Source organism: Copidosoma floridanum, unplaced genomic scaffold, assembly GCF_036245765.1.
Source record: "Copidosoma floridanum isolate Cflo_tuat_1 unplaced genomic scaffold, Cflo_Japanese_pri ptg000001l, whole genome shotgun sequence".
Taxonomy (NCBI): Eukaryota; Metazoa; Arthropoda; class Insecta; order Hymenoptera; family Encyrtidae; genus Copidosoma; species Copidosoma floridanum.
Window position 1 is genome coordinate 15,992,654 of NW_028321878.1, and position 26,313 is coordinate 16,018,966.

Sequence of the window (26,313 nt, forward strand, 5' to 3'; positions counted from 1 at the left end):
TCCCATTATCATGTTTTAATAGTTTTCCCACAAATATTATTGTTGAGAATCATAGTTGAACATACAAAATGTAATATTGCATCAAAAAATTTTCAATAATATAATGATGAGTATTTTTTTTTATTTATTGAAAATTCGGTATTCGAATATAAAAGTAAATAGCGTACACGGTAGCCACGGCATTGTCATCGTCAGCTTCTCAAACTCGCCTTTGTGGCGCGACCGTGCCACTTGATTATTTTCAAGGGTCATTCTAGTGTAAGATCAAGATGTATTTAAAAAATTTTTTTAAATAATTTATATGTTAATACCTCAAAAAGTTTTTGTGCACGATAGTGTGTGTAAAATATAGTCAGGTATATCGTAGAATTTTCAGGACTTATTTTGATCGATGAAGAATAAAATTTTATTTTTTATTTTTATTAAAAATATAAAAATTCTAGTTCTACTGCTTACTTTTCTTAAATGGGATTTTTTCATTTTTAATAAATAGTTCTTTTTTTTTTGTTTTTCAGTCAAAAAATTATTTATTCTATATTTACAAAAAAAAGTTACGTATATTTTAAAAATATTTTAAGTTTGAAAAGAAACAATTATTTTTCAAAATAATTACTGTTTTACTGTTAAAAGTTAACCATACACTATCAGGTTACAATTATTTTCACTAGTACTACTTTTTTGTTTCGAGATATGTAAGGAAACAGCTCTGTCAATTTTATATTAATCACAGAAAGATTTTTATGTAGAAATTGCTGTAACGATATACCTTAAGTTAAAAAAAAAACTTTTTAAAATGGTCATAATCCTGGAAATAGGCTGCAAGTTTTCTAGTGACACTTTCCAAGACTATTGAAATAAAAATTTTGAAAAACTTTTAAAAAATTTTAAGAAGAAAGAGTTTAAGAAAATTTGCCTGGTGGTGGTTTACTATATCAGTAATATTGGAATTACGTCTAACTATATTTAGGATAGCTCCCTTGTCTACTGCTCTAGTCAAGTAGGAGAGTTTCACTTGTGTATGTATACGTATATACGTACATCAGTGTTGGTATTCTGCCACCATCTGTCATTAATAACTATGAAGCTGATTTTCACGTTTTTCTTGGCAAATATCTTTTAAAAATGATCGATTGTTATTATTTTTCAAGGCAGAATTTAAAAAAAAAGAATTTTTTCTACAATTACATCATAAAATATCTGCTCAGATTTTTTTATTTTGAGTCAGAAAATGCTTGTACAGCTGATTTTTTAATGCTCTTCCATTTGAGCTCGTGTTAAACGGTTGAACTTTGAGCTGAAATTTCTCGATATTTTGTACGATTTCTAGTATAAACAGAGTTACCATTGAATTTAGCAGATCTTATGTACCACATTAAACATATTTTATTACCCAGATTTTCGCAAAGGAGCAACCTTAAAGAGGATCAATGGTTTTGTAAAGAGACGAAGAAAGGTGTTAAGGTGGCTCCAGTGTCCTCAACGTTAAAATTATAAATAACCCAACCTAGGTTAATAAAATTGAATTATATTCTTTGAATTCCCATCTTTCTATTCGTATAAAAAAAAATGAAGGTTGACGATGAAAGTTGTAAGAAATCATGCTTACAAAATTGCAGTTTTAAGACGGGTTGGATAGGAAATGCAAGCTTACGCGATATACAACCTACTGCTGCACTTATATAAATAACCCGTAAGGTGTAAAAAACATACTATCTTGTATATATTATTACGCAGTTTTCGATGACATGAGAAAAGTGTCTTGTTATCGAACAAAATCTTTAAATAATCGGAGACTAAGTATACAGTTGCGAGTGCAAGTCAGCTCTCAGCTGTCTGCATTCTGCAGAGTACATATATATACGTATAACTACTCTTGAACTTAGGAGCGTATCGTAACAGTTCATCAATTAGGGCACCATAAAACTTTTTTGTTTTTTTATATTGACTCACTAAAGTAATAGATAAAATGTAGAATATGGCTAACAACAGTCTCTACGATAATTTTATACCATATTTTAAAGAAAATAATGATTAATTTTAGTCTCCCCATTTTGATACGGCACTAGGCGCTGGAGCCACCTTAAGGTGGCTCATCACATTTTTGAAAGTCGAGCCATTGCACCCAAATTGAAATTTATGTTAAAATATGACTAAACGGATGTACAGTTAAAATTTTAGGGCATGTTGCCGGCCAAAATCGAAAAATAATCATATTGAAAGTTTGAAATTTTAGCATTGGTCTTATGGAGCAGTCTGATTTTTTCACCGAAAGTGTTAGATTTCGTAGGCTAAAAGTCGGGCCACAGTCTCCAGAAACTGAGAGCAAGTAGTTTAAATAATCCTCTTTCTAACAAAATCGCGAAAGTCCAAGATTACCGGTAAAAACAAAAAGATATAAAGTCTTGAAAGTTCTAACCGCAGGATAACCTCAATTTTGATTCTTGGCGCTAGCCCGGGAGATTCAAATGTCATATATAAGAATGTGGGCAAAAAAATTGTAAAAATATTGTTTACATCTAAAACTGGAATGTCATGCTCAGTTTTGAACGCATATTATTGCAAAAACTTTGTGTAAAAATATTAAATAACAATAATTTAAATAAATAGGTTGAATAAAAAATAGTTGAATATAAAACTTTTATATTAATTGTTCATTTGATGACAACATAGCAATAACGCCATAAATAATATAAATTCCAATCAAATGAAATATCCTTTACTTTTCATTACAAACAAATATTTGGCTTATTTTGTCTAATACTTTTGTGTTAGTAGTCACCCGTGGCTTTTCTCCAACATTCTCGCTTAGAAAAAGCCTTAGTCCTTTTTCTCCACTTTTCGTAAATACTTCATTTAAAATAGATTTATTTACTTGCGCCTTAGCCATTTTCAGCATCATCCCATTCGAAATATTATTTTTGTACTCTACTAAAGACGCTTTATTCAAAGAAACAGCTGCTTCTTCGTTTTTCTGTTTCAAAATATAAGAAATACTTTGAGACTTTTCCCTTATAATATCATCACTTATTCCTAATTTAACTAACAAATTTCTGAGAACTCGCACATCTTCCACAGCGTTATGAAGTGATTCTGTGTTTTCTGTTTGTAAAAAATCACTAACTAATGCTTCCATTGAAAATTAGCATTCATTTTTTACAAGCATTAATTTAATATTTAGTGGTAAAAAAATACACACAAAACAAGTATAAGAAAGTTGACAGGTGCTGGAGCTGAGGCACACGCGCGAGTTCGTCTGCTTGGATAGGGACGTACGCAGCTTTTTCGATACCCTATAAATAGTAACTTTTTTCAATTACGGAATTTTTTCGCATTTTTTGCTCATAAATCATGAATAAGACATAGCACAAACCACTAACTGTCTTTTTATTGGTTTATATTCAGTAAATTTATAATTTATAGAAAAGCCCCCCCGGTGCCCCTGCTTGATACGGCACCATCGTGATGAGCCACCTTAAAGGGTTTGCAGTTTGAACGTACTCGGTCGATAACACCGGAGTCGAGCTTCAGAGAGTGGACGTGGCCTACGCATCGGCGGCTACAGTAGTACGGCTGCTCATGGCCCCCAATTTTCGAATATTGGCTCAAAAAACGGGGTTTTTGCATTTTGTTGGGAAAACCACTGGACCAATCGGAATTGACCGTGGGTTATTTTATTCGTCTTATATATATACGTATATTAAGGTGGTTCTTCACCTAACCCATTTACTTAAACTTACAGGGAAATTTGGAGGGATTGTTATTAAAGTTATAAGGCATCTTTCTTTAAAATTTCAAGTCCCTTTATCAGGCAAATTTTTGAAAACAAGTCAGTCAAAAAATGCACTTTTAACATGTGTTCTTATGTAGGTTACTTTTCTATACTACGATATCATGTAATATCTCGTAAAGTAGACTTAAGATCGTAATAGAAAAAGTTTGTAGTGAAAGAAGAACTTTTCAGCTTTCTAATAATATAACAAAAGTTTGGGCTAATCAGGGAAATAGTATACGATATTTAATCGTAAACGAAATGTCTGCCGTGTAAACTGCGGCAACGTCTGCTTGAGTAGGAGCGTACATGCCATTTTTAGAACCTTGCGTCAAAAAAAAATTTTTTTACAACTCTTACTCTGACTTTATGAGCTTGTTTATTTGTATGTAAATGCAATGATATTATAGTCAAGTGCCAGTACAACATATTTTATGTTGCAAATAATACGCTAATCGAAAATTAGAAAATCACAGGGTCCCGTGTCGCTTTGATACGGCACCATCGTGAAGAACCACCTTAAGGCTTATTGTTTGTTTGCTAAGAACAGTGTTTTACCATTTTTGCCATTTTTTTTGAAACCTCAGCGGAAAATATTTTTTGTTCGATTTTATTACAATTGATTCACATTGTTGAATTCTCTACAACATATTTTTTTCGCACTAGTCTAAATTTCCATTACGAAAAACTTAATTCGATCCTACTATAAGGTTTCTATGGAACTCTGTTTTGAAAAAACCTGTCATCACATTGCAGAAGATATGGATTAAACTAATCAATATGACTCTTCAAATAATAATACTGTTACTCTTCAAGTGCATAGATGCAAAATAAAATTAGTTTTATCCTTTTTTTTCAATTTACTTAAAAAAATTGATAATTTAATATTATTTAATTACAATAGTATTATAAAAGTAGATTTGGACACAAACTAATTAAAAATAAAATTATTTAAAAAAAGGGACAAATGAAATTAAATCAAAATAAATTTTAGTAAAAGACATTCTTTAAAAGCACTAATACTCGAAAAAATAATTCGTATATTACAGTAAGTGGAAGGCACACAAATAAAACATATGTTTACAGAAGAATATTTTCTTTTCATTCACAGAAGAAAGATATAAAATAGTAGATATAGATTAGAGATAGTGTTAACAAGTAATGTATTATTTTGAAGACATCGAAAGGTTTTACCTTTTTTATTTATCTTCGTAACATTCTCAACGCTGATGTAATAAGTCTTTTTCACTTTGCACACCAGGACTCTCTTTATTACCTTATTCTTAATTATCAGTACTTTAATAATATTTATAACTATTTAGAAAGAGTTGTTTTAACAGGATTACTTACACGATGATATTTTTTTTAACGTCTTTATCACTGATACACTTAATTTTCAATTCCTTGAGTTTTTACAATCAGTAATAATAGTAGTAGTGACTATAATGAAAATATAACAATTAGGATTTTTAGTTGTTCTTAGTCAATATTTAATGTAAATAAAATGATTGCAATTGTACTATAAAGAGAGGAGCAGACGATATCTCGACAATGAGACTTACGAGTGATTATCTGTGATCAAATAATGTGCTAGTTGACTGTAGTAAGAACGATGCGGATTAAATGTACGTAGTACATTTTTATGTCGGTAAAAAAATATATAATCTGAAAAAAATTTTAATAAAATTGGTTTTGTATTTTCAATCGTTTAATTAAATAAAAACTTGTTTGAGCATCTAAGAGTTAAATTTTTTTTTTTAATCCTCAGTTTTTCAGAATGACTGAACTCATCAAAAAAATATAATTTAACAGTAAAATACAGCACCAGCACATTATTTTAAGTAAAAATTATCACTCAAGCCGTCATTCCTGCACATATAAACATTTATTCACAACCAGCTGATGATTCATAATTGTAATATTTTTTTCTCTTATTATATTAACAAAGCATCGTGCGCATGTTCACATATTGAGCCTCACGCAGTTACGTACATAGGCTGTAAACACTCATAGAAATAACAACAGTAAGATAAATCTACGTATCTAAAAATGTGTCCTGAAAATTTTCTTTAATTTAACATAAAATAATACAACAAAATATAATTATAAAAAATCTCTGTCGATAGCAGCGATATAAACAATCGACATTTTTGTAGAGATTTTTTAATTCTTTGGGTTATGGTATTTGATAAAATACTTAAGTATACTTAATTTCACTTTTTACGGTAAGTACAATTTATTAAATCACAGTATTAAACCATAAGTTTCAGACAAATAAACAAATAACAAATTATGGGAATCAAGTTTGCACATTTTATACTCATTTTAAGGCATTGACTTAGGCAATGACTGTGGTAGAGGTAGAATGATTTTTTTGCCAACATAATTTTTTAAACTATTCGTTATGTCTGATTACTAACATTGTTAAAAGTATACAATGTACCAACAAATGCTTAAAAAAGACTACCGACCATTTTGCTATTATTCCATAAAACTTGTAAATACGCTAGATGCATATTTTAATACTTAAAAATATTTAATATTATACTAAAATAAAATAAAAAATTTGTGCCTAATACACTGATTCAAGATCATCAAACTGTAGTTGTAGAGTTTTAAAAATATTGTACTGTGAGTTGCATGCTTATGATACCTTGTAATATTTTATGACTATTTACAGTTTGTATTTATAAAAATTACATCATACTTAGAGGGTCAATAAGGTATGAAATTAATTTTAAGATTATTACAATTTCCTGGCCATAATAGATTATTTTTGATCTTACATTACAAAAACAAAATATATACTTTATTTCTTATTGAGTGCCAGTTTTATATGTACTGTTATTAACCTTAAAATTACGAAAAAATTAAGTGTACATTTTTTGGACAAAATTTTTTCAATCTGTACTCTTTTACGTTCTATGTAAGACCATACTTATCAATATTTTACTTATAAGAAAATAGAGATTTTTCAAAATGTTATATTTAACGTAGAACACATATTATCGGACATTAAGATTAATCATTAAATAATGAGTTAAAGTTATGACAAATTAAAAATTGGTATAATTATTAAGTTTTTTGATTTTTATCTACATATTTGTGTGAGACAAAATCGATATGTATCATTACTTCTTAAGAATATAAATCTATGCAGTACAATATTTGATATTGATACTTTTTAATATTTGTATTTTTGTTGTTTGAAAATTAAATATTACTAAATGAAATAATATTTTTTGCTAATTTCATTTGTAAATACTTAAACTTTTACTATGTACACGTATTTTTGTGTGTCATCATTGTAGCCTTTAGAAGGAACCATGGATATATTAAAATTGTATTTGTGCTTGTACGTATCACAAAATGATGAGATTGATATAATTTGAAAGATTTTTACTTTATATCTTTTGAACAAACTAAATTTTGTTTTACATTTAAATCCAAATCATAACCTCAGTCGTGTACTCTAGTGATTGTCATGTACAATCTCTCATTTACTATCTCTGTATTGTCTAAAAAATGTTAGACTGTATGAATGTTAACTTGCTACTTCTGAATTTTAACAAAACCAAAGTCTAGAATTGTTTTATCTTCTATTTTTTTTTTTTTCTTTATTTTTATAATACTGTCAAACGCGTGGTACATGAAATCTACTTAATTTATATCCATTTGTGTGACTAAATGGTACACTATTGATTTGCCTAAGCCTGAATATTAAAACAAAACTAGAATTATAAACATCGAATAGCTAATTTAAGCTGAACAGTTAATGAAATACTTATGCTTTCATTTTTCTAATCTAAACTACAAATAAATTGGCAAAGATTAAAATTTTTAAAAATATCAACGAAAGTTGTACATGCTTTTTACCCTGGATTGTAGATTTTTATACTGACAAATTAAAGTTGACAGTTCTTATAGAAAGACAAAACACTTTTTCAACCACTAGCTTGTACACCACCAAATGATTGTTCTCGCTGTATTACAAGTAAGTACTAAGATTTTTCAAGTGCGATACAAAAAGTTTCTGTTGTTTTAACTAATCTTGAGAAATGAACTTTCTAATGTACAATTTGATTTATAAAGGTTTTATCTTTCAGCAAAATTTAATAAGGTAATAGTCGTTAGAAACAAGTGAATAGAACAACATTTGTGGCCATATCAAAGTATAATTTTTATAAGTGTAACTATCATAAAGCTTTAACGTTGTAACGTAAACAATTGTAAAATTGAATCAACCTGTTGACTTCAAGCTGTAGTATATGTTGTAGATCATTCTTCGTATATCAGAATTTAATATAAGATTTTTTAATCACAGATAATATTCTTAGAAGAAAAAGAAAACACTTTTGTGTTATAAGATTTAAGAAATGTTTTTACTTTATAAAATGTTACCTGATGATTCATCGATATCGTGAGCCTATCAATTCTCATCTATAAAATACTTCCCGTTGATTTGTTATTATTATTAATTTTTTTTTTTATACTGACCAGCAGTAAATAGTAAAGTTTCATTAAACGTAATATTTAGGAAGTTGATAATTGATTTTAAAAATGCGCTCTTGTGTTTGGCACTTTGAACAAAATTTTTGTAACAATTATCTTTAGAGTTTATTATTAATAGCCGAAAGTACTAATCTCCAAAACACATAATAAATATTGTACCAATCAGCATTCGCTATTTCTATTAAAAGTTTTTGTACAGATAAATATTAAATTTCTCAATTTTGCGATCCACGTGAATATTAAAAAATAGATACCTACATATCCACTAGGGATTCATTAGTCAAAAGGTAAATGTGAAGAAAAGGAATATTAATTGTAAAGCAAAATCTCACTATCAAAGTTCTAGCGTAAAAATTATGAAAATAAAATCAGAAGTAATATACGTTGCATATATATTCTTATTACTCTCATGAATCTTTCCTTAGATTTGCACCTATGTTGGGCGGAAGACCTATTAACGTCGCGCTGCTAAGTCTCGTGGTCTTTGGCTCGATCTCCAAAGACAAACGGTACAACTCATCTTCTTCAAGCAGAAGTGAAGGATCCAACAAGTAATGTACGACCTTTTTGCTAATCTCGATTTTATAAGGAGTTTGCTGAAAGTGTCGTATTTCGCGTATCACGTGAGCAATCTGTCAATCAAAATATCATTAGAAATATCTAAACTATTTCAATTAGTCCATAAAATCTCTATGTACTGTACCATTCTCATCTTGGAAAAATTCAGAAGGCCATCATCTGTAAAGTTGGGGGTGCCTTCTTCTATGAACGACAGATCAGTGAGATATATGCCAAGGTAGGGAATGCAAGGTGGATCGCATCGGTGCAAGGCATCCCTTAAATTTTTAAATCTGTGCTCTGATGAAACAATTATTTGTAATCTTTCGATCATTTGTTTCGTCTGAAACAAGAGTTAAAAGTCGTTATGTAAATTGGAACTTGGTACGAATATTACTTGCAAATTTGCGTACCGTTTTTGATACTTTTTCCCAAGTTTTTTTGAGCCGATAGACACTACTGTTAGTAAACGCTGCACAAATCTGCAAAACTCCATTATAGTTGTGCATCACTCGGTTTATGTCAGCCACGGCCGTCCACTTTTCGATTACGGCAACTCGAGCTTGCAAGCTTGATCTGCGAACTATTTCAGAGACAACAAGCTGAGAAACTTCGTTAAATCTTTTCGTCAGTAACGTTATGCGGGGAGCTTTTGTTGATTTGTCTGCCTTCATCCATGCTTGTCCCAAGAATTCTCTGTAGTACAAAAAATAAATGCTGATTATTTTAGTAGTCCACATTGTATTTTAGACAGTTAATTTGTATCCTAATAAAAAACTGTGTCCCAATACAAATCTTTTGTTGTGTTAGAAAATGTGGAGCCCTTAACCAAATCTGGAATTTTTTATCAGAAGAGGATGGTCCAGTTGATTTGCGTTTACATAAATTGGAGCACTCAAATGGTATTAGGCTACTTACATTTTTTCCAAACTCAAATCGGTCCCAATAGTTAGTTTTCATAAATTGAAAATTATTATTACTACTGAATGATTTAATAATGTATATTTGCCGTTAAGGAGTTCCCTGGTAGAAAATTACTACATAAACTGGCTAGAAACTCGTCAACGTACATGCATCAATGGGCTTGTAACATGTTGACGAGTTTCTAGCCAGTTTATGTAGTAACGTTTCTACCAAGGTTTAGGCTAGTATTAATGACACATTTTATGTAAGTAGAGATTCAACATTTATGTGGGTGGGAGCATTTTAGTCCTACAAATATACGAACGCTTTTTCACTGCTTTTTAAATTTTATTAAAATTTTGTAGTTCTTCTAAAAGGCTTCAAAAAATGGTTCCCTTTTTAATTCTGGTTTGTTTCGATGAAACAATAAAATATGTCTCCACCTCGTGTATAAATTATCAACAATATCTACTATCATACTGAAATAATATTTCTAGCACACTGTACATAAATGCTTTTAAGAATATGCGCGTATAACCCATTTTTCATAAAAATTGGGACACAGTTCGTTACAAAATCCATTGTAACTTTTTTTTTTAATTAAATAGTTCTCACTCGCTAGCGATCGAAATAAAAATTTGATGATCTAAATAAGTCATCTGTTCAGCTATTTCCAGCGCAGACAGCGTCTCAATATTTTCCTTAGTTGATGTCTAAAAATAAACGTAAATTTTAGATTTTGTACTACCTAATACACCACAAATGTATCATACGACAAGAGTACTTTACCGTCGGTGGAGTCAACAGTTTCCTAAGATCGATTTTATTGAAAGCAGCTTCCTCTCTGGTGATCAGTCTCAGAAGCTGACTAGCTGCCTTATGTTCTGCCGGTAAGAGATTCGGGCTGTATATAATGTCCTCGAGAAATTCTATTGTCAAGCTTTTAAGCTTGTGATCCAGTTCAAAGTCCTGAGCATGTTTTGAGACCCAGTGCCTCAATACGTTGAGGACTCGCATGGTCGCAGCTGTTGACATCACCGACTCTCGTCGACGATTTTTTTCGCGACAAGAGGCACGATTGTTATCTAGTACACGATCAGGCGGATTACTTGAAGCTGACGTGGCTATCGCAAAGGCCGTTGCTGCAGATGATGTACTGCTCCTAAAATATATATGAAAAGCAATTTGGATTGAATATAGGTTATTCAACAAAAGTGTTTCAAGGAAACTATCACTACCTAACATTTATTTTATATCATATGTTTTTAAGTAACGATTACGTTTGTGATGTATTTATTCACTGTCAGTAAGTTTTTTAGAGATGCATTTAATAAAGTATTATCAGTAGCAATACCTCAAAGTAAGATTCTTTTTAGTAAGATTTTAGTTACCATAAATCAAAAGAGACAAAAGTATTTGTTATAATACAATTAATTAATTTGTAAAATAATTTACAAATCAAGCTTACTCTGTGGTGACCAAACAATTAATTCTTTTGTCAATTATAATTTCTCACTATTATTTCAACTACTAAGCTATTCTATATTTACAAATAGTACTATGTATTAGTGCATTTTATCATAATATTGGGTGAATCCATGCATATTCTTTATTGTGCATACAAGTTTAATTTCTTGAATAAATTGCAGAATGAGGAAATGGCGTTAGTGTTTCAACATCAGCCTTATTTTAAAAATAGATTTACTAAATAGCTTAATAGTTTTGTTGAAGGTAAAAATATTTATTCTAAAACAGTGTGAATGTGCCGTTGTAAGTAGGTGTGTGTGTAACCAATTATTTCTCAAGAATCCTTTGACCAACTTTGATGATTCAAGGCTTTTTTTGTTTACAGTTATGTGGCATTATTTTTTTTTAAGATTAAAAAACGTTGCAATATTTTTAATAGAATAAATTGCTTTTTAACTGCATAGGGTACTGTAACACCCGTAATATAATGTAATGAAAATTTCTTTTTTTTTTTGTACACTTGATTTGTGTATGAGAAACAGTATATTACAAGTAAATTAAAAAGTGTAATTGTATATTTTTTTATTTATCTCTTAATATATATGAAATAATTTTTTCAACAAACGTCAAAACAATAGGGCCTGAGGAAGCGTTGTGCCCATTATTTGTCAATGGTTTCTTGCCTATTGGTGATAAAATAAAAGTGTCGCAAATAGTGAAAATTCATGGCTTGATAATAAATACATGTATTCGTATTTATATTTACGAATGTACTCAGGTAGTTTAAAAGTAAGCTTGAGTTTTTTAATAATTAAAACTATCATGCTAACTTCTAAGACGCATGCCCAATACTTGAGACTGCTATCATAGGTGAACAAACTACGCTGTTAGAAAGTTAAGTAGGCTATTGAATACACTATCTTTGAAATCTTCCATGCTTTTTAGTCTATATTTTTTTGAAGTGAATTTATAGTACTCGAATAAAATATTTAAGTGGGAGCTTGCTGTATAGACTTTTCATTCTAATAGAACTAGCGCATTTAGCCGAGAACTAAAATACTTACCAGATAGAGTCAGGTCCAATGCTAAGTATGTTGAATAGTATGAAAACACCATAAAATTTTGGAAAAAAAATATAAAAATACTTTTTATGATGATACGTTATTGTTTCAAATAAATTTTGATAATTAAGACATACAATGATGCCAAATGTCCTAATTTACTAGATAGTAGTGATGGAATATCAAAGTATTTATTAATCAAGTTGCACATTTTACGTCAGATCAGTCTAGAGATAAATAATTTCAGCGAATAGTAATACTACTTCAAAATTACAAGAAAAAATTTTGTAATGTATATATTAAATTCACGACTTAATGATGGTTAATTATTTCATTGACAGTAAATTATACATGCTATTTTGAAAATTTGTTAACATCAAACAGTAATCAAATGAATAAACTTTGTGTAAAGTAAACTCTTTATTTCTCTTTGGTTCTTGTTTATTTTGAAATCCACGAATAACCTTATTTAATTATAAACTAATATTAGCAAGCTTTCTCAAGTATATTTTTGTTGTAAGATGATACTTGAATACAAAAATTTTTACTTGTCAATAGATGTTGATAAAAAAATTTTTATCATTTGGAAATTTTTTAAAATTTCTTCAAAAGAAGTCTTTGAAAACTACAGTTTGGACAATTTACACTCTGTTTATTTCATGCAGAATACGAATCAAAATAACAAGTTTTTGATAAACCAACTCGAAACTCGCACAATAATTCTTTCTGCTAATTGAAGGAAAAGCGTAAAGATCAATGACCAACCTTCGATTACTTCGTCGGAAGCTTGTTACAACCACCCCAGCTTTACTGGACGATTGCGGTATGTCGTGGGTGTGAGATCCCTGCTGTCCGCTCATTTCACATTCTTGGATGGAACGTCTACTGGACCAATAATTCTGTAAAGACACAAATGTGGATGCATGCTTACAACTTCTTGTATTAAAAATAGCTTTACAACTATGGTTTTATTTTTACATACCCCAGCAATTGTTGATATTGAACCACTTCTCGAAGTTGAAGGTGCGGTAGAGGCAACTGATGGTCTGTGGTCTGAATAATGTGGATGATGATGATTATCCTGGCCCTCTGAAGGCTGAAAAAATTCGGCTGGTGGTGTCGTTTCCTCGTCAGTCCAGCTGTTTTCATCCTTATCAGACTCCAATCGACCGCGAGTTTGACGACAAGGCGATTGCTTGCGCGTACTGTCGACCTTTGGTGTTTTTGGTGACGGTGGACATATTTCTTTGTACCAAAAATGCACTCCTATGGAACCATTACTTATTACTTTCGTCATATAGGTGATATAACAAATGTTTGGTCGATAATAGAACAAACCATCTTTCATGTTATCTTTGGTAGCTACCGGAGTGTCATCAGTCTCTTCGGAAATGCTTCGGTAGTACGGGGTTTCACCTACGTCTTGAGGACTCTTATCAGAACCAGAGCCAGACCCAGTAGAACCGACCAAAGTAACGGAACTCAAGTTACTTGGAGATGAAGGTGCACTCACTGCTGTGATATCTTACGAAAAAAATGCAAATCATTCCAATTTACACATATCACAAAAACACTCTCATCATTTTAAGCATTTTACAATATTTCCAATCAATGTTGTACTCAATGTTATACCTGTCAGAGTTTCTGAGCTGGAAGATACGGCTATTACTTGGGGAATAGTCAAGTGGCAGCCATCATCTTCGGAACTGGTATTTCCACCTACGCGGATGCTAACCCTTCGTAAATTGACTGGGGATTGAGTTTCACCTGGAATGCTTGATGATGGATAGCCTGGAGTTCCCTTGACTATCGTTGGGGTCTCCGAGATTTGGCTTAATTGTGGATCTTCGTCTATTTCATTGATAATGTTGAAAATAAATTAAATAATAATATCTCCTAAATTATTATAAAAAGTCATTTTAACATTTCAATAATCTCACGTTTTTTGTAACCCATCCGACTGTAAGGTTTCACATTGGAAGCACTGGTGCTCGTACCTGATTCAAAGCCACTGCTACCAGCTGTTTCTCGGCTATCGCTTATTTCAGAACCATACCCTGCTTGTACAAAAATAATAAGTTCTTTCACAACTCTAAAGAAGCGTTAGGATAAAAAACTTAACAATTTCTAGCTGATATTTGTAGTTTTGTATTAAAAAAATCATTATCTTCTGTATAAAACTTCAATTAGAAAAAAAATACTTGGAACCACTACACATCGACCTCAGAGATTAACTGTACTCACCAGAAACTGAGCTAGCTCCACTTATTCTCCTCGGCGTCGAACTACTCCTCCGATCATCCAAGGAATGCGTCGGCTCTGCCACATTTAGCCCCGAAACGTCCAAGGACCTGCAAATCAAGTTGAAAGTATTTAATTGATTTCTTCAAATATCAAACAACCAGTGCAACAACTTGAATGATTTAGTAACTCACGCCAAAGAGCCACCTTGATTCTGAGCGTCAGAAGGCTCCGCATCGTAGAAAACCTTTTTCAGTGCATCAAGGACTGTGACACCGTCGGTGAACACTCGATAAGTCAGCAGAAACGTGTTGAGGAAATCAATACTCAGGAATCGTAGATCCGTGAGCCGCTGGAGTAGCCTCTCGGGCGTCGCGTAGCGTATCTGGGGCACCTTGCACGAGTTGAGCGTGCTGCTGAAGCGTATGTCTACGTCGTCGTTAAAGAGCTTTGGGTCGTTTTTTATGGACTGCGGCATCGTCACAGAACTTGTGTCTGACAACGAACCGTGCAGTAACTCATTGAAGTGTACGTTGTCCATGCACTGGCTGATGTCGCTTATCCATGCAGCTTTTTCCTATTGGTTGACGTTTTTTAAAACGCAAATTAAGTGGAAAATGATTTTTAAAACAAACAAAACGTTATTTTACCTGCATTGTAGGTGCAACCAGGTGAATCGTGACCTGTCGATTCTCTCCTCCCGTTTTCAAAATAAACTTGAAATCACGATTTTGCAGTGGAACGGCGTTACCAGAACCTGGTGTTCCTCCACTTCCACTGCTTTCGCTGAATATTGAGTAGACAGATTGTGCTAAACATTCGTGATCATAAAATTTAGCATTTTGGAATTCTTACTCGTTTAATACTATTTTACACGCCAAAGACCATACCATCGTCATCAATTGCATTTTGTTCACTCGGGTCTTCAATCAGAACCGCATCCGATAGAGGTATTTTTCCGATCTGTGGTACTAAACTGAGGCGACCGTCGTCGTCGTTCTGTCGCGTCGTTAGTATCAAATGATTCGAAAAAAGAAAGCATTGCCTGATTGACTCTTTGTCACCGCTTTTTCCGCCAAACGTTGCACTCAATAGACTCCGAGCGCCCTTTGATTTCTCTAAAATTTGCCTCAATTGTCCTGCGAAATGATACACATAACTTTTATACAACACTTTTTGTGGCTTAAAAGGTATTTTTCATCAATATCTAGTAAGTAGATTGAAATAAGAACGTGAAATTACCGATGTACCTACAATAAGTATTTTTGGTCCCGAACAGAGTAAATTGCGTGGATTTTAGCTAATTTTACATTTCTAATCTTGTGCTAGTTTCCATTGATCCCAGCTTTTACAATTTTCACGTTAAAGTTCTCATACCCTTACTAAGTACACATATTCCTCTACTCTATGTCAAACTCATTCAGCCTTCGTAAACGGTAATATTGCTCACGGTATTTAAAGTATATGTACACATTACTTGATCATTTCTTATCTCGCATCCGAAGAACGACTCTTTATCATTTGTTTATCAGGTTACAATTAGATTAGTGTACCCTCGTCCGTATGAAGACTCGGCCCAATGACCTTCGATCTCGTTTAAACAAGAATAAATCCAGATTTCCCCTCTCCGTGCTCCCCCTACACCCACATGTAGAGTCTGAGCAAACTGTATGGCTATGATAAACTGCGGAGGCAACTGTTTACACGGAACTGTTTCAACACCCGATTTTCACTAGCGATAGTCATCCTGTTCGTTTCTTTGCACACGTTGGCCTACTTCCTCGCCACAGGAGCAACAAAAATACAGGGTGTATTGTTTTTTTTAACGCGCCCAGAGATATTTTGTTTTCCCCGTCGTTTGGGGGGTGAGCAGGTTTATGGTGGAACAGAGCTACTGCTGCTTCCCCGCTAGCGTTGTTGCTCTATGACGCGTGAGCCAGAGAGAAAAGGCGCACGCGTTGCTCACCAGGAGCGTGCTCGGGTGCCCAGAAAACCCTACACTTTTATAAAACACCCGAGGGGCAGACAACTTGAAAATTTTTCTGGAAATTCCGGACTTTTGGTAAACTGGAAACAAATTTTCAATGCTTCAACTGATAAAGTTAAGTTAGAAGTTCCAAATTTTCGTGATAATTTACAAGCTACCACTTGAAATAAAGACATTATTTATGGACTTACAAGAGATCTTGGTTCCGTACAGCATTTGCCTTTTCGTAAAGAATATACAACTGATTTATTGTAGGATTCAATTAAGAAATCCTTGGGTTCAATTAATTCTCAATCGTTTCAAAAGATCATTTTTCCATCACGGGTTTAGTTATCAGTGCATCGTATTTCATAGAAGCACCATCATTTAATCGCAAAACACCATATATAGGCAATAATTTTAAAAATCTTTTATCCCTTTCAAGACGGAACATAAAAGAGAAATTGCCTGTAAAAAGTTCGTACGAGTACTACTAAAAAAAAAAAAAAAAAAAAAAAACGCAACTTAACGTTTCAGCCAAAGTATGTAGTTTAAGGCCCATATAAAAATAAAGCTCGATAAAATGGCCCTTGCCTTTTTAATGCCCTTCAACAAAAATCTGCAATCATTTGATACATGGAAACAAAATTGTTTTCAGCATTCTTTACGCCATTGGGTAAAATTTTTCGTTTTAAATACCCTCAGTATTATTCAATGGTATCTATACGGTGTACCGTCAATATTCCAAAAATAGACTCAACTATTTACAGCCAAGCACTCGATCCATCCCTGAGAAAAGGGTACGACCAACCCGGCGCGCGTGGCACGTACTCCGCACGTATACACGCGCATCCGACAACTTGCGTACACGGTGGGAGGGCTGTCGTAGTCACGGTCGTCATTTCAGCAAGTAGTATAAGTATCGATTTGGTCAGACGGACCGCGCTTGCGCGGGATTTCCGGTTCGCGCGATATACGTTCCATGGGAAGGGTAAAAGGGATTGGCAGCTTTCGTGTCGATAAAACGTGAGCTTCTGTCGGTAAGGAGCTTTTGGGCAAGAATTTACCCTCGAGGATTTAGTCGTACGGCGCTTTTACCGAATGTTTGGAAGAAGGTGGTGCCTATTTTTGGGATGTTTTACCTAACGAATCTTTCGAGGGAAACGTTGCAATGAAAAGAGAGCGTGGAATCTTTCATTACTCAGCTGACTTACCTTGCCGTACAAAGACCTGGTTGACGTCGAGTATAATGTCACAGCCTTCGACGATCATTCTCTCGATGGATAAGTTTTTGCGCAAATTTTCCGTCTCGCTGACCTGAAAAGTAAAACGAGAGTACAGCGAGGGATCGAGCGACGTACAATCGGAGGGAGGACAATGGGAAAGCTCGCCAAGAACAAGTAAAAAGAAAATAATACCTCGTCGTGCATTTGTCTCGAGAGGTCCTCGAGTTGTTGACGGGCATTCTGCAGGCTCTTGCGCTCCACGTGGTCGTGCGGAGTGTGGGCCAGCAGCTCGTGCAGCGTCGTTATGTACCGGGGTATCTGAAAGCGATGGTTTTAGCTTTGAGCGCTTTGTTGTATGGTATCGTCTCATATTTGTGTGATTTGCAGAAGAAAACTGTTTTGAAAGTAAATTTGTCTGTATTCAGGACGCAATTTAAGATTTTTCACCAAATCGTTTGCATGAATTGCTGTTCTAAAAATTACGATGTAATACTTGGTAGAGACCTTCACTAGAGCTCGTGCTTTGTACTTTATTTTTTTTTTTTTGTAAAACAACTTATTTTATTGCAAGTTCACAGAACTCTTTTATTTAAAAATGATTAGATTGCCTCAGCCCTTATTTTTCAATTTCGTAACCAAAATATAAATATATTTTTTTTTTTAATATTATAGTGCTCTACGTCCGGCTCCTTTTTAATAAGGGCACTACTATGGGCACTTAACACTTGGGAAAGGGACAAGGAAAGGGATAGGAGCCTCCCATTACTGGGAGGGGGGTATGGGGAAATTAGGCAATTTTGCTGCGAGGAGGTCGCCTAAACCCTCCTCGAGGAGCATTGCGTGGTGAAATAGCACATGTGAGAATCACAGAGGTACTTGCCCGAAAAGTCGAACTGGCCGAAAATCGAACGACGGTCTCCCACGTGCCAATCCACGACCTAGCCGATCGAGCCACCGCGCGCTCTCAAATTATATTTACTGTAAATGAACCTTGACTATAAAATTAGGAGTCATCACGTGCATATTGCAATTTTTCGAAGCTTATTATTGATTTTTTCTTGAGCACTGGCAAGTTAAAGTAAAACAAATCTCCTTTGAACATTTTTAAAAATAGAGAAAAGTCATAGGAGCGTTTGAAGACCGATTATCTTGTTTATTTTAATTGAAATGACTTATTTGTGAAATCGTACCCATCAATAAAACAAAGAGGTATATATTTCGATAAAACATTTTTTCATAAACAAAATATTTGCGTTTTTCAATACTGCAAGAAAAATAAATCCAAATGACCATAAGATCAAACCAGCGTGAAGCCAATTACCCGTAAACTTACGGCAGCACATACACGCGAGACAGCCAACTGCGATTGGAAATTCCAATGAGACGAAATATGAGTATGACATGTAACACCACATGCATATGTGTATACAAACAAATATTGTAGCGTGGATGATATCTTGTTAATCCGTGAAAAATCGTAGAAACGCAAGTTCGTTGCTGATAAATTTACCGAGGCGAGGATAATGTTTCGCTCGTCATTCATAATGGATGCGTAAGAAATTGGTTCGTGGGGGGAACAGACTGCTGCTCCGAAAATTCCAACAGCGATCGATAAACTCTTTTCTTCCACCACCCGTACATGCCGCACTGAAATAATAAAGAACCCGAAACACTCGGCGCGTTTTGAGCTTTCGAGCGTGGTGACCTCCTTTTTTCACCTTGGAATGCGCTAGAAGAACACCCAAGTGAAGCGTTGTAGTTGTTATTTTCATCACACGGTTAAGTGATTTGCAACAACAATACGATTATAAGCTAACTGCTCCGGAATCATAATGAAAATCATACCGAAACCACTTTTTCGAGTGAAGAGTTGACTTTTGATACCATTTCGACCTTATATCTAACAAATGGGAATTAAAAAAGCTGTCTGTGAACCTCTTTGCAAGTATAAAAGTTGTCAGACGTTCAAACAAACAAGTAAAGGTACAATTAATTTTTGTTTAGAAAAATTAAATTTCCTTTGAGTAAATGTGTATGGTGACAAGGAAAACAAAATATGATTCCGGAAAACCCTGTGACTCAGGAATGAAAGGTCTCGTCGCAAAATAGCGCAATCAGAGGCACGTGCACTCGGAGATGCACACGAGTGAGCATCCATATTTTCCTGTTTTCCTCTACGCTAGAGCCGATCGATGCCTGACCTCTCACGCGCAAAAAAACCCGAGCGCAATCTTACGCTTGAGAGATCAGTACATGAGTGGGTATTTTTTTTTTTTTTTTTTTTTTACAACTCGTTTCTCACAGGCTCGTCGAATGCTCGAGGGGAGATTTGTTTCGATGGCAATTACAATATACGCCAGGTGCCGTGTAGGTGTCGAAATGGTATTGGTGTTCCGTTGCTGGTTTAAGTCGTATTTATGTGTCGGACGTATTGGTACGTGCTTTTTTTTGTTATCGAGTTTCCCTTCCAAAGGTACAGTGCGTGCGACGTTTATTCGACCGTATTTTTGTTGGAACTATAACTCGCTTCTGCCAGTCTGGTATCGATCTTTTGCTCATGCAAAGAGAATTTGTTGAAAAATTAACCTCGCGAGACTCCAACTCATGGATTTTTTACTTTGGAAATTCGCTCTTTGTACTTTCTTTGTACTGATTTTCTTAAAAAAAAGTACAAATTTGAAAAACAATAGAAATTTTTCAGAGAAAAAAATATTGGCTCACAACTTTTATTAAAATAAACTTTGATTAAACAATTACATTGTTAACCAAGTGTATTCCAGCTTTGTAGGTATTGTACAAAAATATCGAATATTTTTAAAAGAGTGCAGTGACGGTGAAACAGGAATGCACGGAGTTCCCGTAAATGAAAAACTGATAGAAAACGCTACTGTAAAATATTCATACCCTTAACCACCGAGATGTAACTTTCTCAGAACTGGAATTTAATTCCAAAACAGCAAATTGAATAGGAAAAATTCTCTGTGCCATCTAGTTCTCGGCGTCCCACTAGTCGATGAAATTGCAATGCGCCACGTGGGTGGATGCAAGTTAAGCGAATGGGTTGATAAAAAAACAAGAAAACGAAAAAAAAAAGAAAAAAAAAACTGAAAACTAAACTTACCTGGTGCATTGGATAGGTGAGAAAGTTTTCGAGAGTCCTGCCGTGGCACAAGCTCTTGCTCTCGAGTCGCGACAGCAGAGCTGTAAAGGGTGGCGACTGCTTGCACTCGGTCAACACTTGCAGGCTGTAATGGTGATTGCGCACGTACTCTTGGTAAATCGACAGCATAGGAAGCAGCATGTCGAAGAGATCCCCTGTGAAAATATGATGCGCGTATAGTAATAATCCTCCCCAGAGACAATCAACCATAGTGGCGTGTGTCTCCGGAGGTTTTTTCATCGGTATATGGGAATACACGGGGTGTCGAGTATGCGCCGGCTCACCTAGAACCAAGGTTGGCCAGCTTTCCATGCGGGAGATCAAGCCCTTGAGGAATATCTGGTGCAGAAATAATACGGTCTCTGTGTTGAGGAATATACTGTTGACGTCTTCGTGACTGCAGGGCGGCTTTTTCGAGCTCGCGGCCATTTTGAACGGCCTCAGGAAACAGCTGACCAGCACCTCCATCTGCTCGTTGTACTCCTCTTCCGCTTCGACCATTTGAAACACCAAGCTGAAGAACGAAGGTGGTGATTACTCGATAGGCGGACAGTGACGTTCGCAAAGGATGTTTGAGAAGCTTTTATTTTTATGTCAAAAATCATCAGTTTAAGTTGACTTGGCACTCAATGTTTACAACATTCACGCTTGTAATGTAGGTTATCATAACAATTACAGAGAACAAGTTCTCGTTTGATTAACATGGTTGCTGCTACGGGAGTTAAAGACAAAAACTACCAAGATATCAATTTTTATGTAAAATAATATTGACAATTAATTTTTTTATTTTATATTTGGCCAAGAAGGAAAAACAAAATAAGTTGTCAATACGACCAAATATTAAAGAATGTGCTGATTCGGCTGACAGTGATAAGAGGTAACAATTACAATTCTGCAAATTTTTGTAATATGAGACCATGAGTTCCTTCGGGACAGTGACATTTGAAATGTGACCACATCATTAAAATTTGGAAGAAATAAAGTCTTACAAACTACAAATGGGACGTGGAATTGACCTTGCACCCTATAAAACCCGTGTATGTTCTTCGTCGACCTTTTTGATCAATAAATCACTTTCAAGAGAAACACGAGTGAGACTCATTACAAACAACCGCAAAAAAACTACACTGGTACGAGCAGAACTTCGAAAGTTAAGTGAAAATAACAAATCACAGTTCTTTTACTCTTGTTTCTATATTTTACGCGCCAAGCTGAGCTGTGGGTTAGTAAAAATGGACCGATACATCTTTGTTGTCTTAAAGTAAAAAAGAAAAAGGTAGAAAAAACCGCTAGCCATGGAATGTGAGAAAGTAAACACTTACCTGTTCCTCTTCCTCATGCTCTCGGCGTGTGGACTTTTGATGTACTGCTCGACAATCTGCTTCCAGCGTCGCCTGCACAGCCAGCCACGGAAGAAGCTCTGGACTTTTTTGATCTTCTGCATCTCGATGCTCCCCTCGGAGATGCTCTTGAAGGCTGTCTCGCTCTCGAAGCTCGACTGTGGAGTGCCAGTGCAGAGTAAGCCCAATGGAGGTCCAGCGCCACCGAGAGACTGTGACATTGTTCTCTGGAAGCTGTACCGTCCGCTCGACATGCTTGGCCTGAGCTCCTTTTTCAGAGCGCATAGCTGAAATGGCATCGGGTTAGCTTATTTTTCCCCCACTGAGAAAAATTTTTATCCCGAGCTCCTTTGTTTTCAGACATTTTGAGCCTTTGAAAAATTTTTTCGTCGCTATTCGTTGTGTTTATAAATTGCGCTCTGAAATGTCTTGATGGAAATTCCGGTTACTTTGACATTTTGAAAGACTTTAGAGTAAATGATTTTAAAGTATTTTCGTGGCCTTTGGAGGACTTTGTTTGTAAAAGCGCTTTGATCAAACAATGCACTTTGAGAATCTTATTAAAAAACATGAGAAAGTTTTTTTAATTAATAAGATTTTTAATAATCGTAATCCCAGCAATTCAAGTTGCAAGTTGTAAATAAGCTGAAAAATTAAATTTTTTGTCAATTAAAATCAGCTGACCCAGGTTATTTGCAATTAAAGAGGTTTTGCAATTAACTGAAATGTAAATGATTCATCCAAACAAGCAATTTGAGGTTAAAAAAAGTCATCACTTAACGCAGAAAAAGTTAGTGAAATTAATCAAACAAAGTAAAAAAAAACTTCACAGTCATTTAAAGCCATGAAAAGAATTCGGAGGTCACTCAAAGCAGTTGAGTTTAAGTGACTGTGAAAGAATTTGAAAATAACATTAAGGGTGCGTATCCCTTTGGTTAAGCTGTGAAACAACTGAAATTCCTCGACTCACCTCAGCCCGGAGTTTTTTTATCTCGGAGGTGAGCTCCTCGCACTGCTGAGTGTACTGCCATTTGGCTGTTTTTTCGCTCTCGACGATTTGTAATAGATGCAAGTGCTTTTGTTCCAGCTCCTCCTTTTGCAGCAGCAGCTTATTAAAGCTGCAACAGTTAGGATTAAAAAGTGGCGAAACAACTGGTCAAGACGTTTCTTGCTCAAATTTTTCTGGCCCTATCGAGATATTTTCACTCATATTCAAAACATTAATCGATTGCGTTCGTAACTTTTAAAACTATGTTGAATATACAAAGTATTTTTCGAAAGAAAACATGTTGTCATTCCTGAGTAGAGAAAAAAATAACCATTTATTTAGCAAGCTTTAGTAAACAATCTATTTTGATAGATGCGTGATTGTTACAGATTATTTTTTTGCTTTAAACATCTCAAAACTAGTAACAACTACTTGTATTCTGATTCAACCGTGATAACAGCAAATAAAGAAGTAGAAGACTTTTTCAAGTCTCTATGGCTTTACTTTACTTTTTTTTTGTAAATCAATTGAGTTTAACAACGTTTGAATTGCCACACGTATAGCTACTCGTGGATATCATAAAACACATATATTTTTTACCGCGTGGCGAAGAAGAGCGTAACTACCTATCTCTTTTTTGATGCGTGTGAATGGATCGGATAAAAAATTCATCCCACAAAGTTCTCACGCAGAGACAAAAGTGGAGAGCGATTTGAAGGTGGAGTAAAACGAGACATTGACGTGAAAAAGGGGCGCAAAAGGGGGGGGGGGGCTAAAATGATTACCTGGCTCCCTGTATTGCATTGATCCACATCTTGCAGTCCGCCTCCGTGGCTGTTTTCAACTCGTACTGACGCTGGTTCTCCTTTTTGTAAGTTATGGAGAAAAAAACCTGCAATTAATCAAACAAATTACAATTTTACATAAATAAATAAAAGATCGATTGAGATTGAAAAGATGTGTTATCGCGTCTATTGTCTTAGTTTGTCGTGTACAAAGTAGGGTATTTCTTCTCATGAGTAAAAAAACTTTTCATTTAGAACTGATGGAAGTTGGAATAATGACTCAACCGTAGCATCTGCATATTCCACAGCCAAGAGGCAGCTCTCGCAGCTAGAAAAATCTTAACTACTAACCCCCTCGGCTATTGTCACTCGGTCCATCGGCTGCTATGCCTTGACCTTATTTACATCTCTTTTCTCATCTATTGGATCAAACTACTGAGAAATCTATTGATTTTATCATTACGGTAAATACCAGTGAATAACAATGACATTCTATTCCTCGTCACAATGCACATTTCAATGAGTAAAACCTGTGCTTGTCCAGTAATTCCATTTTTGAGAGAGTACATCGCTACAGTGCTCTGGATTAGCGCCTCTCTCTTCTACCCGTACCTCTGAAAACTCCTTTACTTATTCAACCTAAAAGCTTTCTTTTCAGAGCTGCATATTTAGTTTGTGCAAATTTAATCGAAAGTAAGTACATGTGTCTCATTATTCATCGAACTGAGACTTTTGCTCGTAAATATCATAGGACATTCCTATTAAGTATTGTTTTTATATCTATTTGATATTTATCAGCCAAATAGATCTGTCCTAAATACTCATACACTCCTAAAATACCACATATTTAAAATTTTTCTCTGACTAAGAAATAGTCGAACCTTTTCTTTACTTCTTTTGAAAACACTGTGGTAATAGTGTGTCTACATGTACGTGAATACCCTTTCCCTTGAATTACGGTCACACCAACACACATATGTGTATTAGAGCCAACTAGTGAAACGAAGCTTTTCCTTTGAGTTTCTTTGGATCATTTTAATGGAGTGACTACCAACACTAACTCTGATACAACTTCTTCCCCTGAAAATAGGTGTTTACCCTCTCGCGTGCACACAAAAGCTTTTTTCTTTTCAAGTGCACAAATATGTATCTGTACACGTGTGTGGTCTAGTCATGGAAAAATACTAACGTTTGTGAATAGCAAATACTTGAGCTGAGATGTAGGAAAAAGTGAGATCGAAAAGCAAAAGAAATTATTGAGTAATGATGAAAAATGTGAATTCTAAGTACTTACTTAACAAAAAATAATTAACATTCTTGTAAATTCCGCACACTTGATTTTAATTTTTAATTGAAATCTGGCTTTTCCACTCCAAGAGTAAGTACTCTTTTTATTGTAGAATATCACTTATGGGCCATTAGCAATTGAAATACTTTCATTTTGCTATCGTGGAAATCTGAATTAAAAAAACAAATTGATTTCCACATGACACCCTCGTTTCCAATATTTATTTTCCCAATTTATCTTAAAAAATGTTAAAAGTCACTAACATAAGTGGACATTTCTGAATCAGCGTTATCTTAAGCTTTCAACTAGTCATAAGCAATAGCCCAAGTTAAGCTTGAGCTAAAAAATTTTTAAAATTTTCTCATCCCCATTAAGGATATTCAAAAATCCATTGTCACGCATTGTTTACGGGAGAAAAGCTTGGGCTACTATAGCAACACTAATTAGTAATACTAATAATGGGCTACAATCATCACTAGAAAATCAGCATGATATGAACCGAAGGGGGAAAAAAAGAGGTAGAAAATTACCCGTACGCAATTCAATTATTCCGAGCAAGCGCGCTCGATTATGGACAGCCGACGCTACGCAAGCTCGCCTCCTGGATCGAGTCATTACGCGTACCAACGGCGTAAAGTAGCTTCTACGGCGCTATTACTACACCGGATACACGTGCACCAACGATGCAGCGAAAATTAGCTGCACCCTCCCGAGGTACATGAGGTAATCTACTCAGTGATGGATACGAAATGCTACCGTTGATTTGGTACGCGTGGCTTATTTTCCGAGCGAAAAGCTCCCCTCGTTGGGCAGCAAAATTTTGAAGGAAGCCTCGGGGGATCGGAGAATAAATATTTATTCTGTTTGGGCGTGATTTCATGTACAATGTACACTCGAGTGCCAACGTCAGCGAAGAATGTCAAGAATCATCGGTAGCTGATGATGCTCGTATTGATAATCAGGGCTGCCGATGCGGTGTCCTAATTGTGCATTTGGCGATGAAACTCGAGAGGATCAGACCTCCATTTAATTATTGAACTGTGTAATTT

General features: G+C 34.6%; 1 protein-coding gene across 1 annotated transcript in view; it reads right to left on the minus strand.

Annotated features, from left to right (window-relative positions):
* Positions 1-8,480: 8,480 nt before the first annotated feature.
* Positions 8,481-26,313, minus strand: part of LOC106642588 (ras-specific guanine nucleotide-releasing factor 1) — a 39,010-nt gene continuing 21,177 nt past the window's right edge. Inside the window, exons 5-26 of the mRNA XM_014357416.2 lie at positions 23,977-24,083; positions 23,174-23,321; positions 22,186-22,490; positions 21,148-21,377; positions 20,825-21,018; positions 17,896-18,021; positions 17,692-17,794; positions 15,402-15,650; positions 15,162-15,322; positions 14,706-15,088; positions 14,515-14,621; positions 14,211-14,327; positions 13,903-14,121; positions 13,609-13,794; positions 13,253-13,536; positions 13,036-13,169; positions 12,274-12,294; positions 10,532-10,904; positions 10,358-10,455; positions 9,253-9,535; positions 8,985-9,182; positions 8,481-8,913 (exon numbers count right to left, since the gene is read on the minus strand). Of these exons, the coding sequence (XP_014212902.2) occupies positions 8,689-8,913; positions 8,985-9,182; positions 9,253-9,535; positions 10,358-10,455; positions 10,532-10,904; positions 12,274-12,294; positions 13,036-13,169; positions 13,253-13,536; positions 13,609-13,794; positions 13,903-14,121; positions 14,211-14,327; positions 14,515-14,621; positions 14,706-15,088; positions 15,162-15,322; positions 15,402-15,650; positions 17,692-17,794; positions 17,896-18,021; positions 20,825-21,018; positions 21,148-21,377; positions 22,186-22,490; positions 23,174-23,321; positions 23,977-24,083 (4,251 nt within the window). The 3' untranslated portion in view covers positions 8,481-8,688. The remainder of the gene's footprint in view (positions 8,914-8,984; positions 9,183-9,252; positions 9,536-10,357; positions 10,456-10,531; positions 10,905-12,273; positions 12,295-13,035; positions 13,170-13,252; positions 13,537-13,608; positions 13,795-13,902; positions 14,122-14,210; positions 14,328-14,514; positions 14,622-14,705; positions 15,089-15,161; positions 15,323-15,401; positions 15,651-17,691; positions 17,795-17,895; positions 18,022-20,824; positions 21,019-21,147; positions 21,378-22,185; positions 22,491-23,173; positions 23,322-23,976; positions 24,084-26,313) is intronic.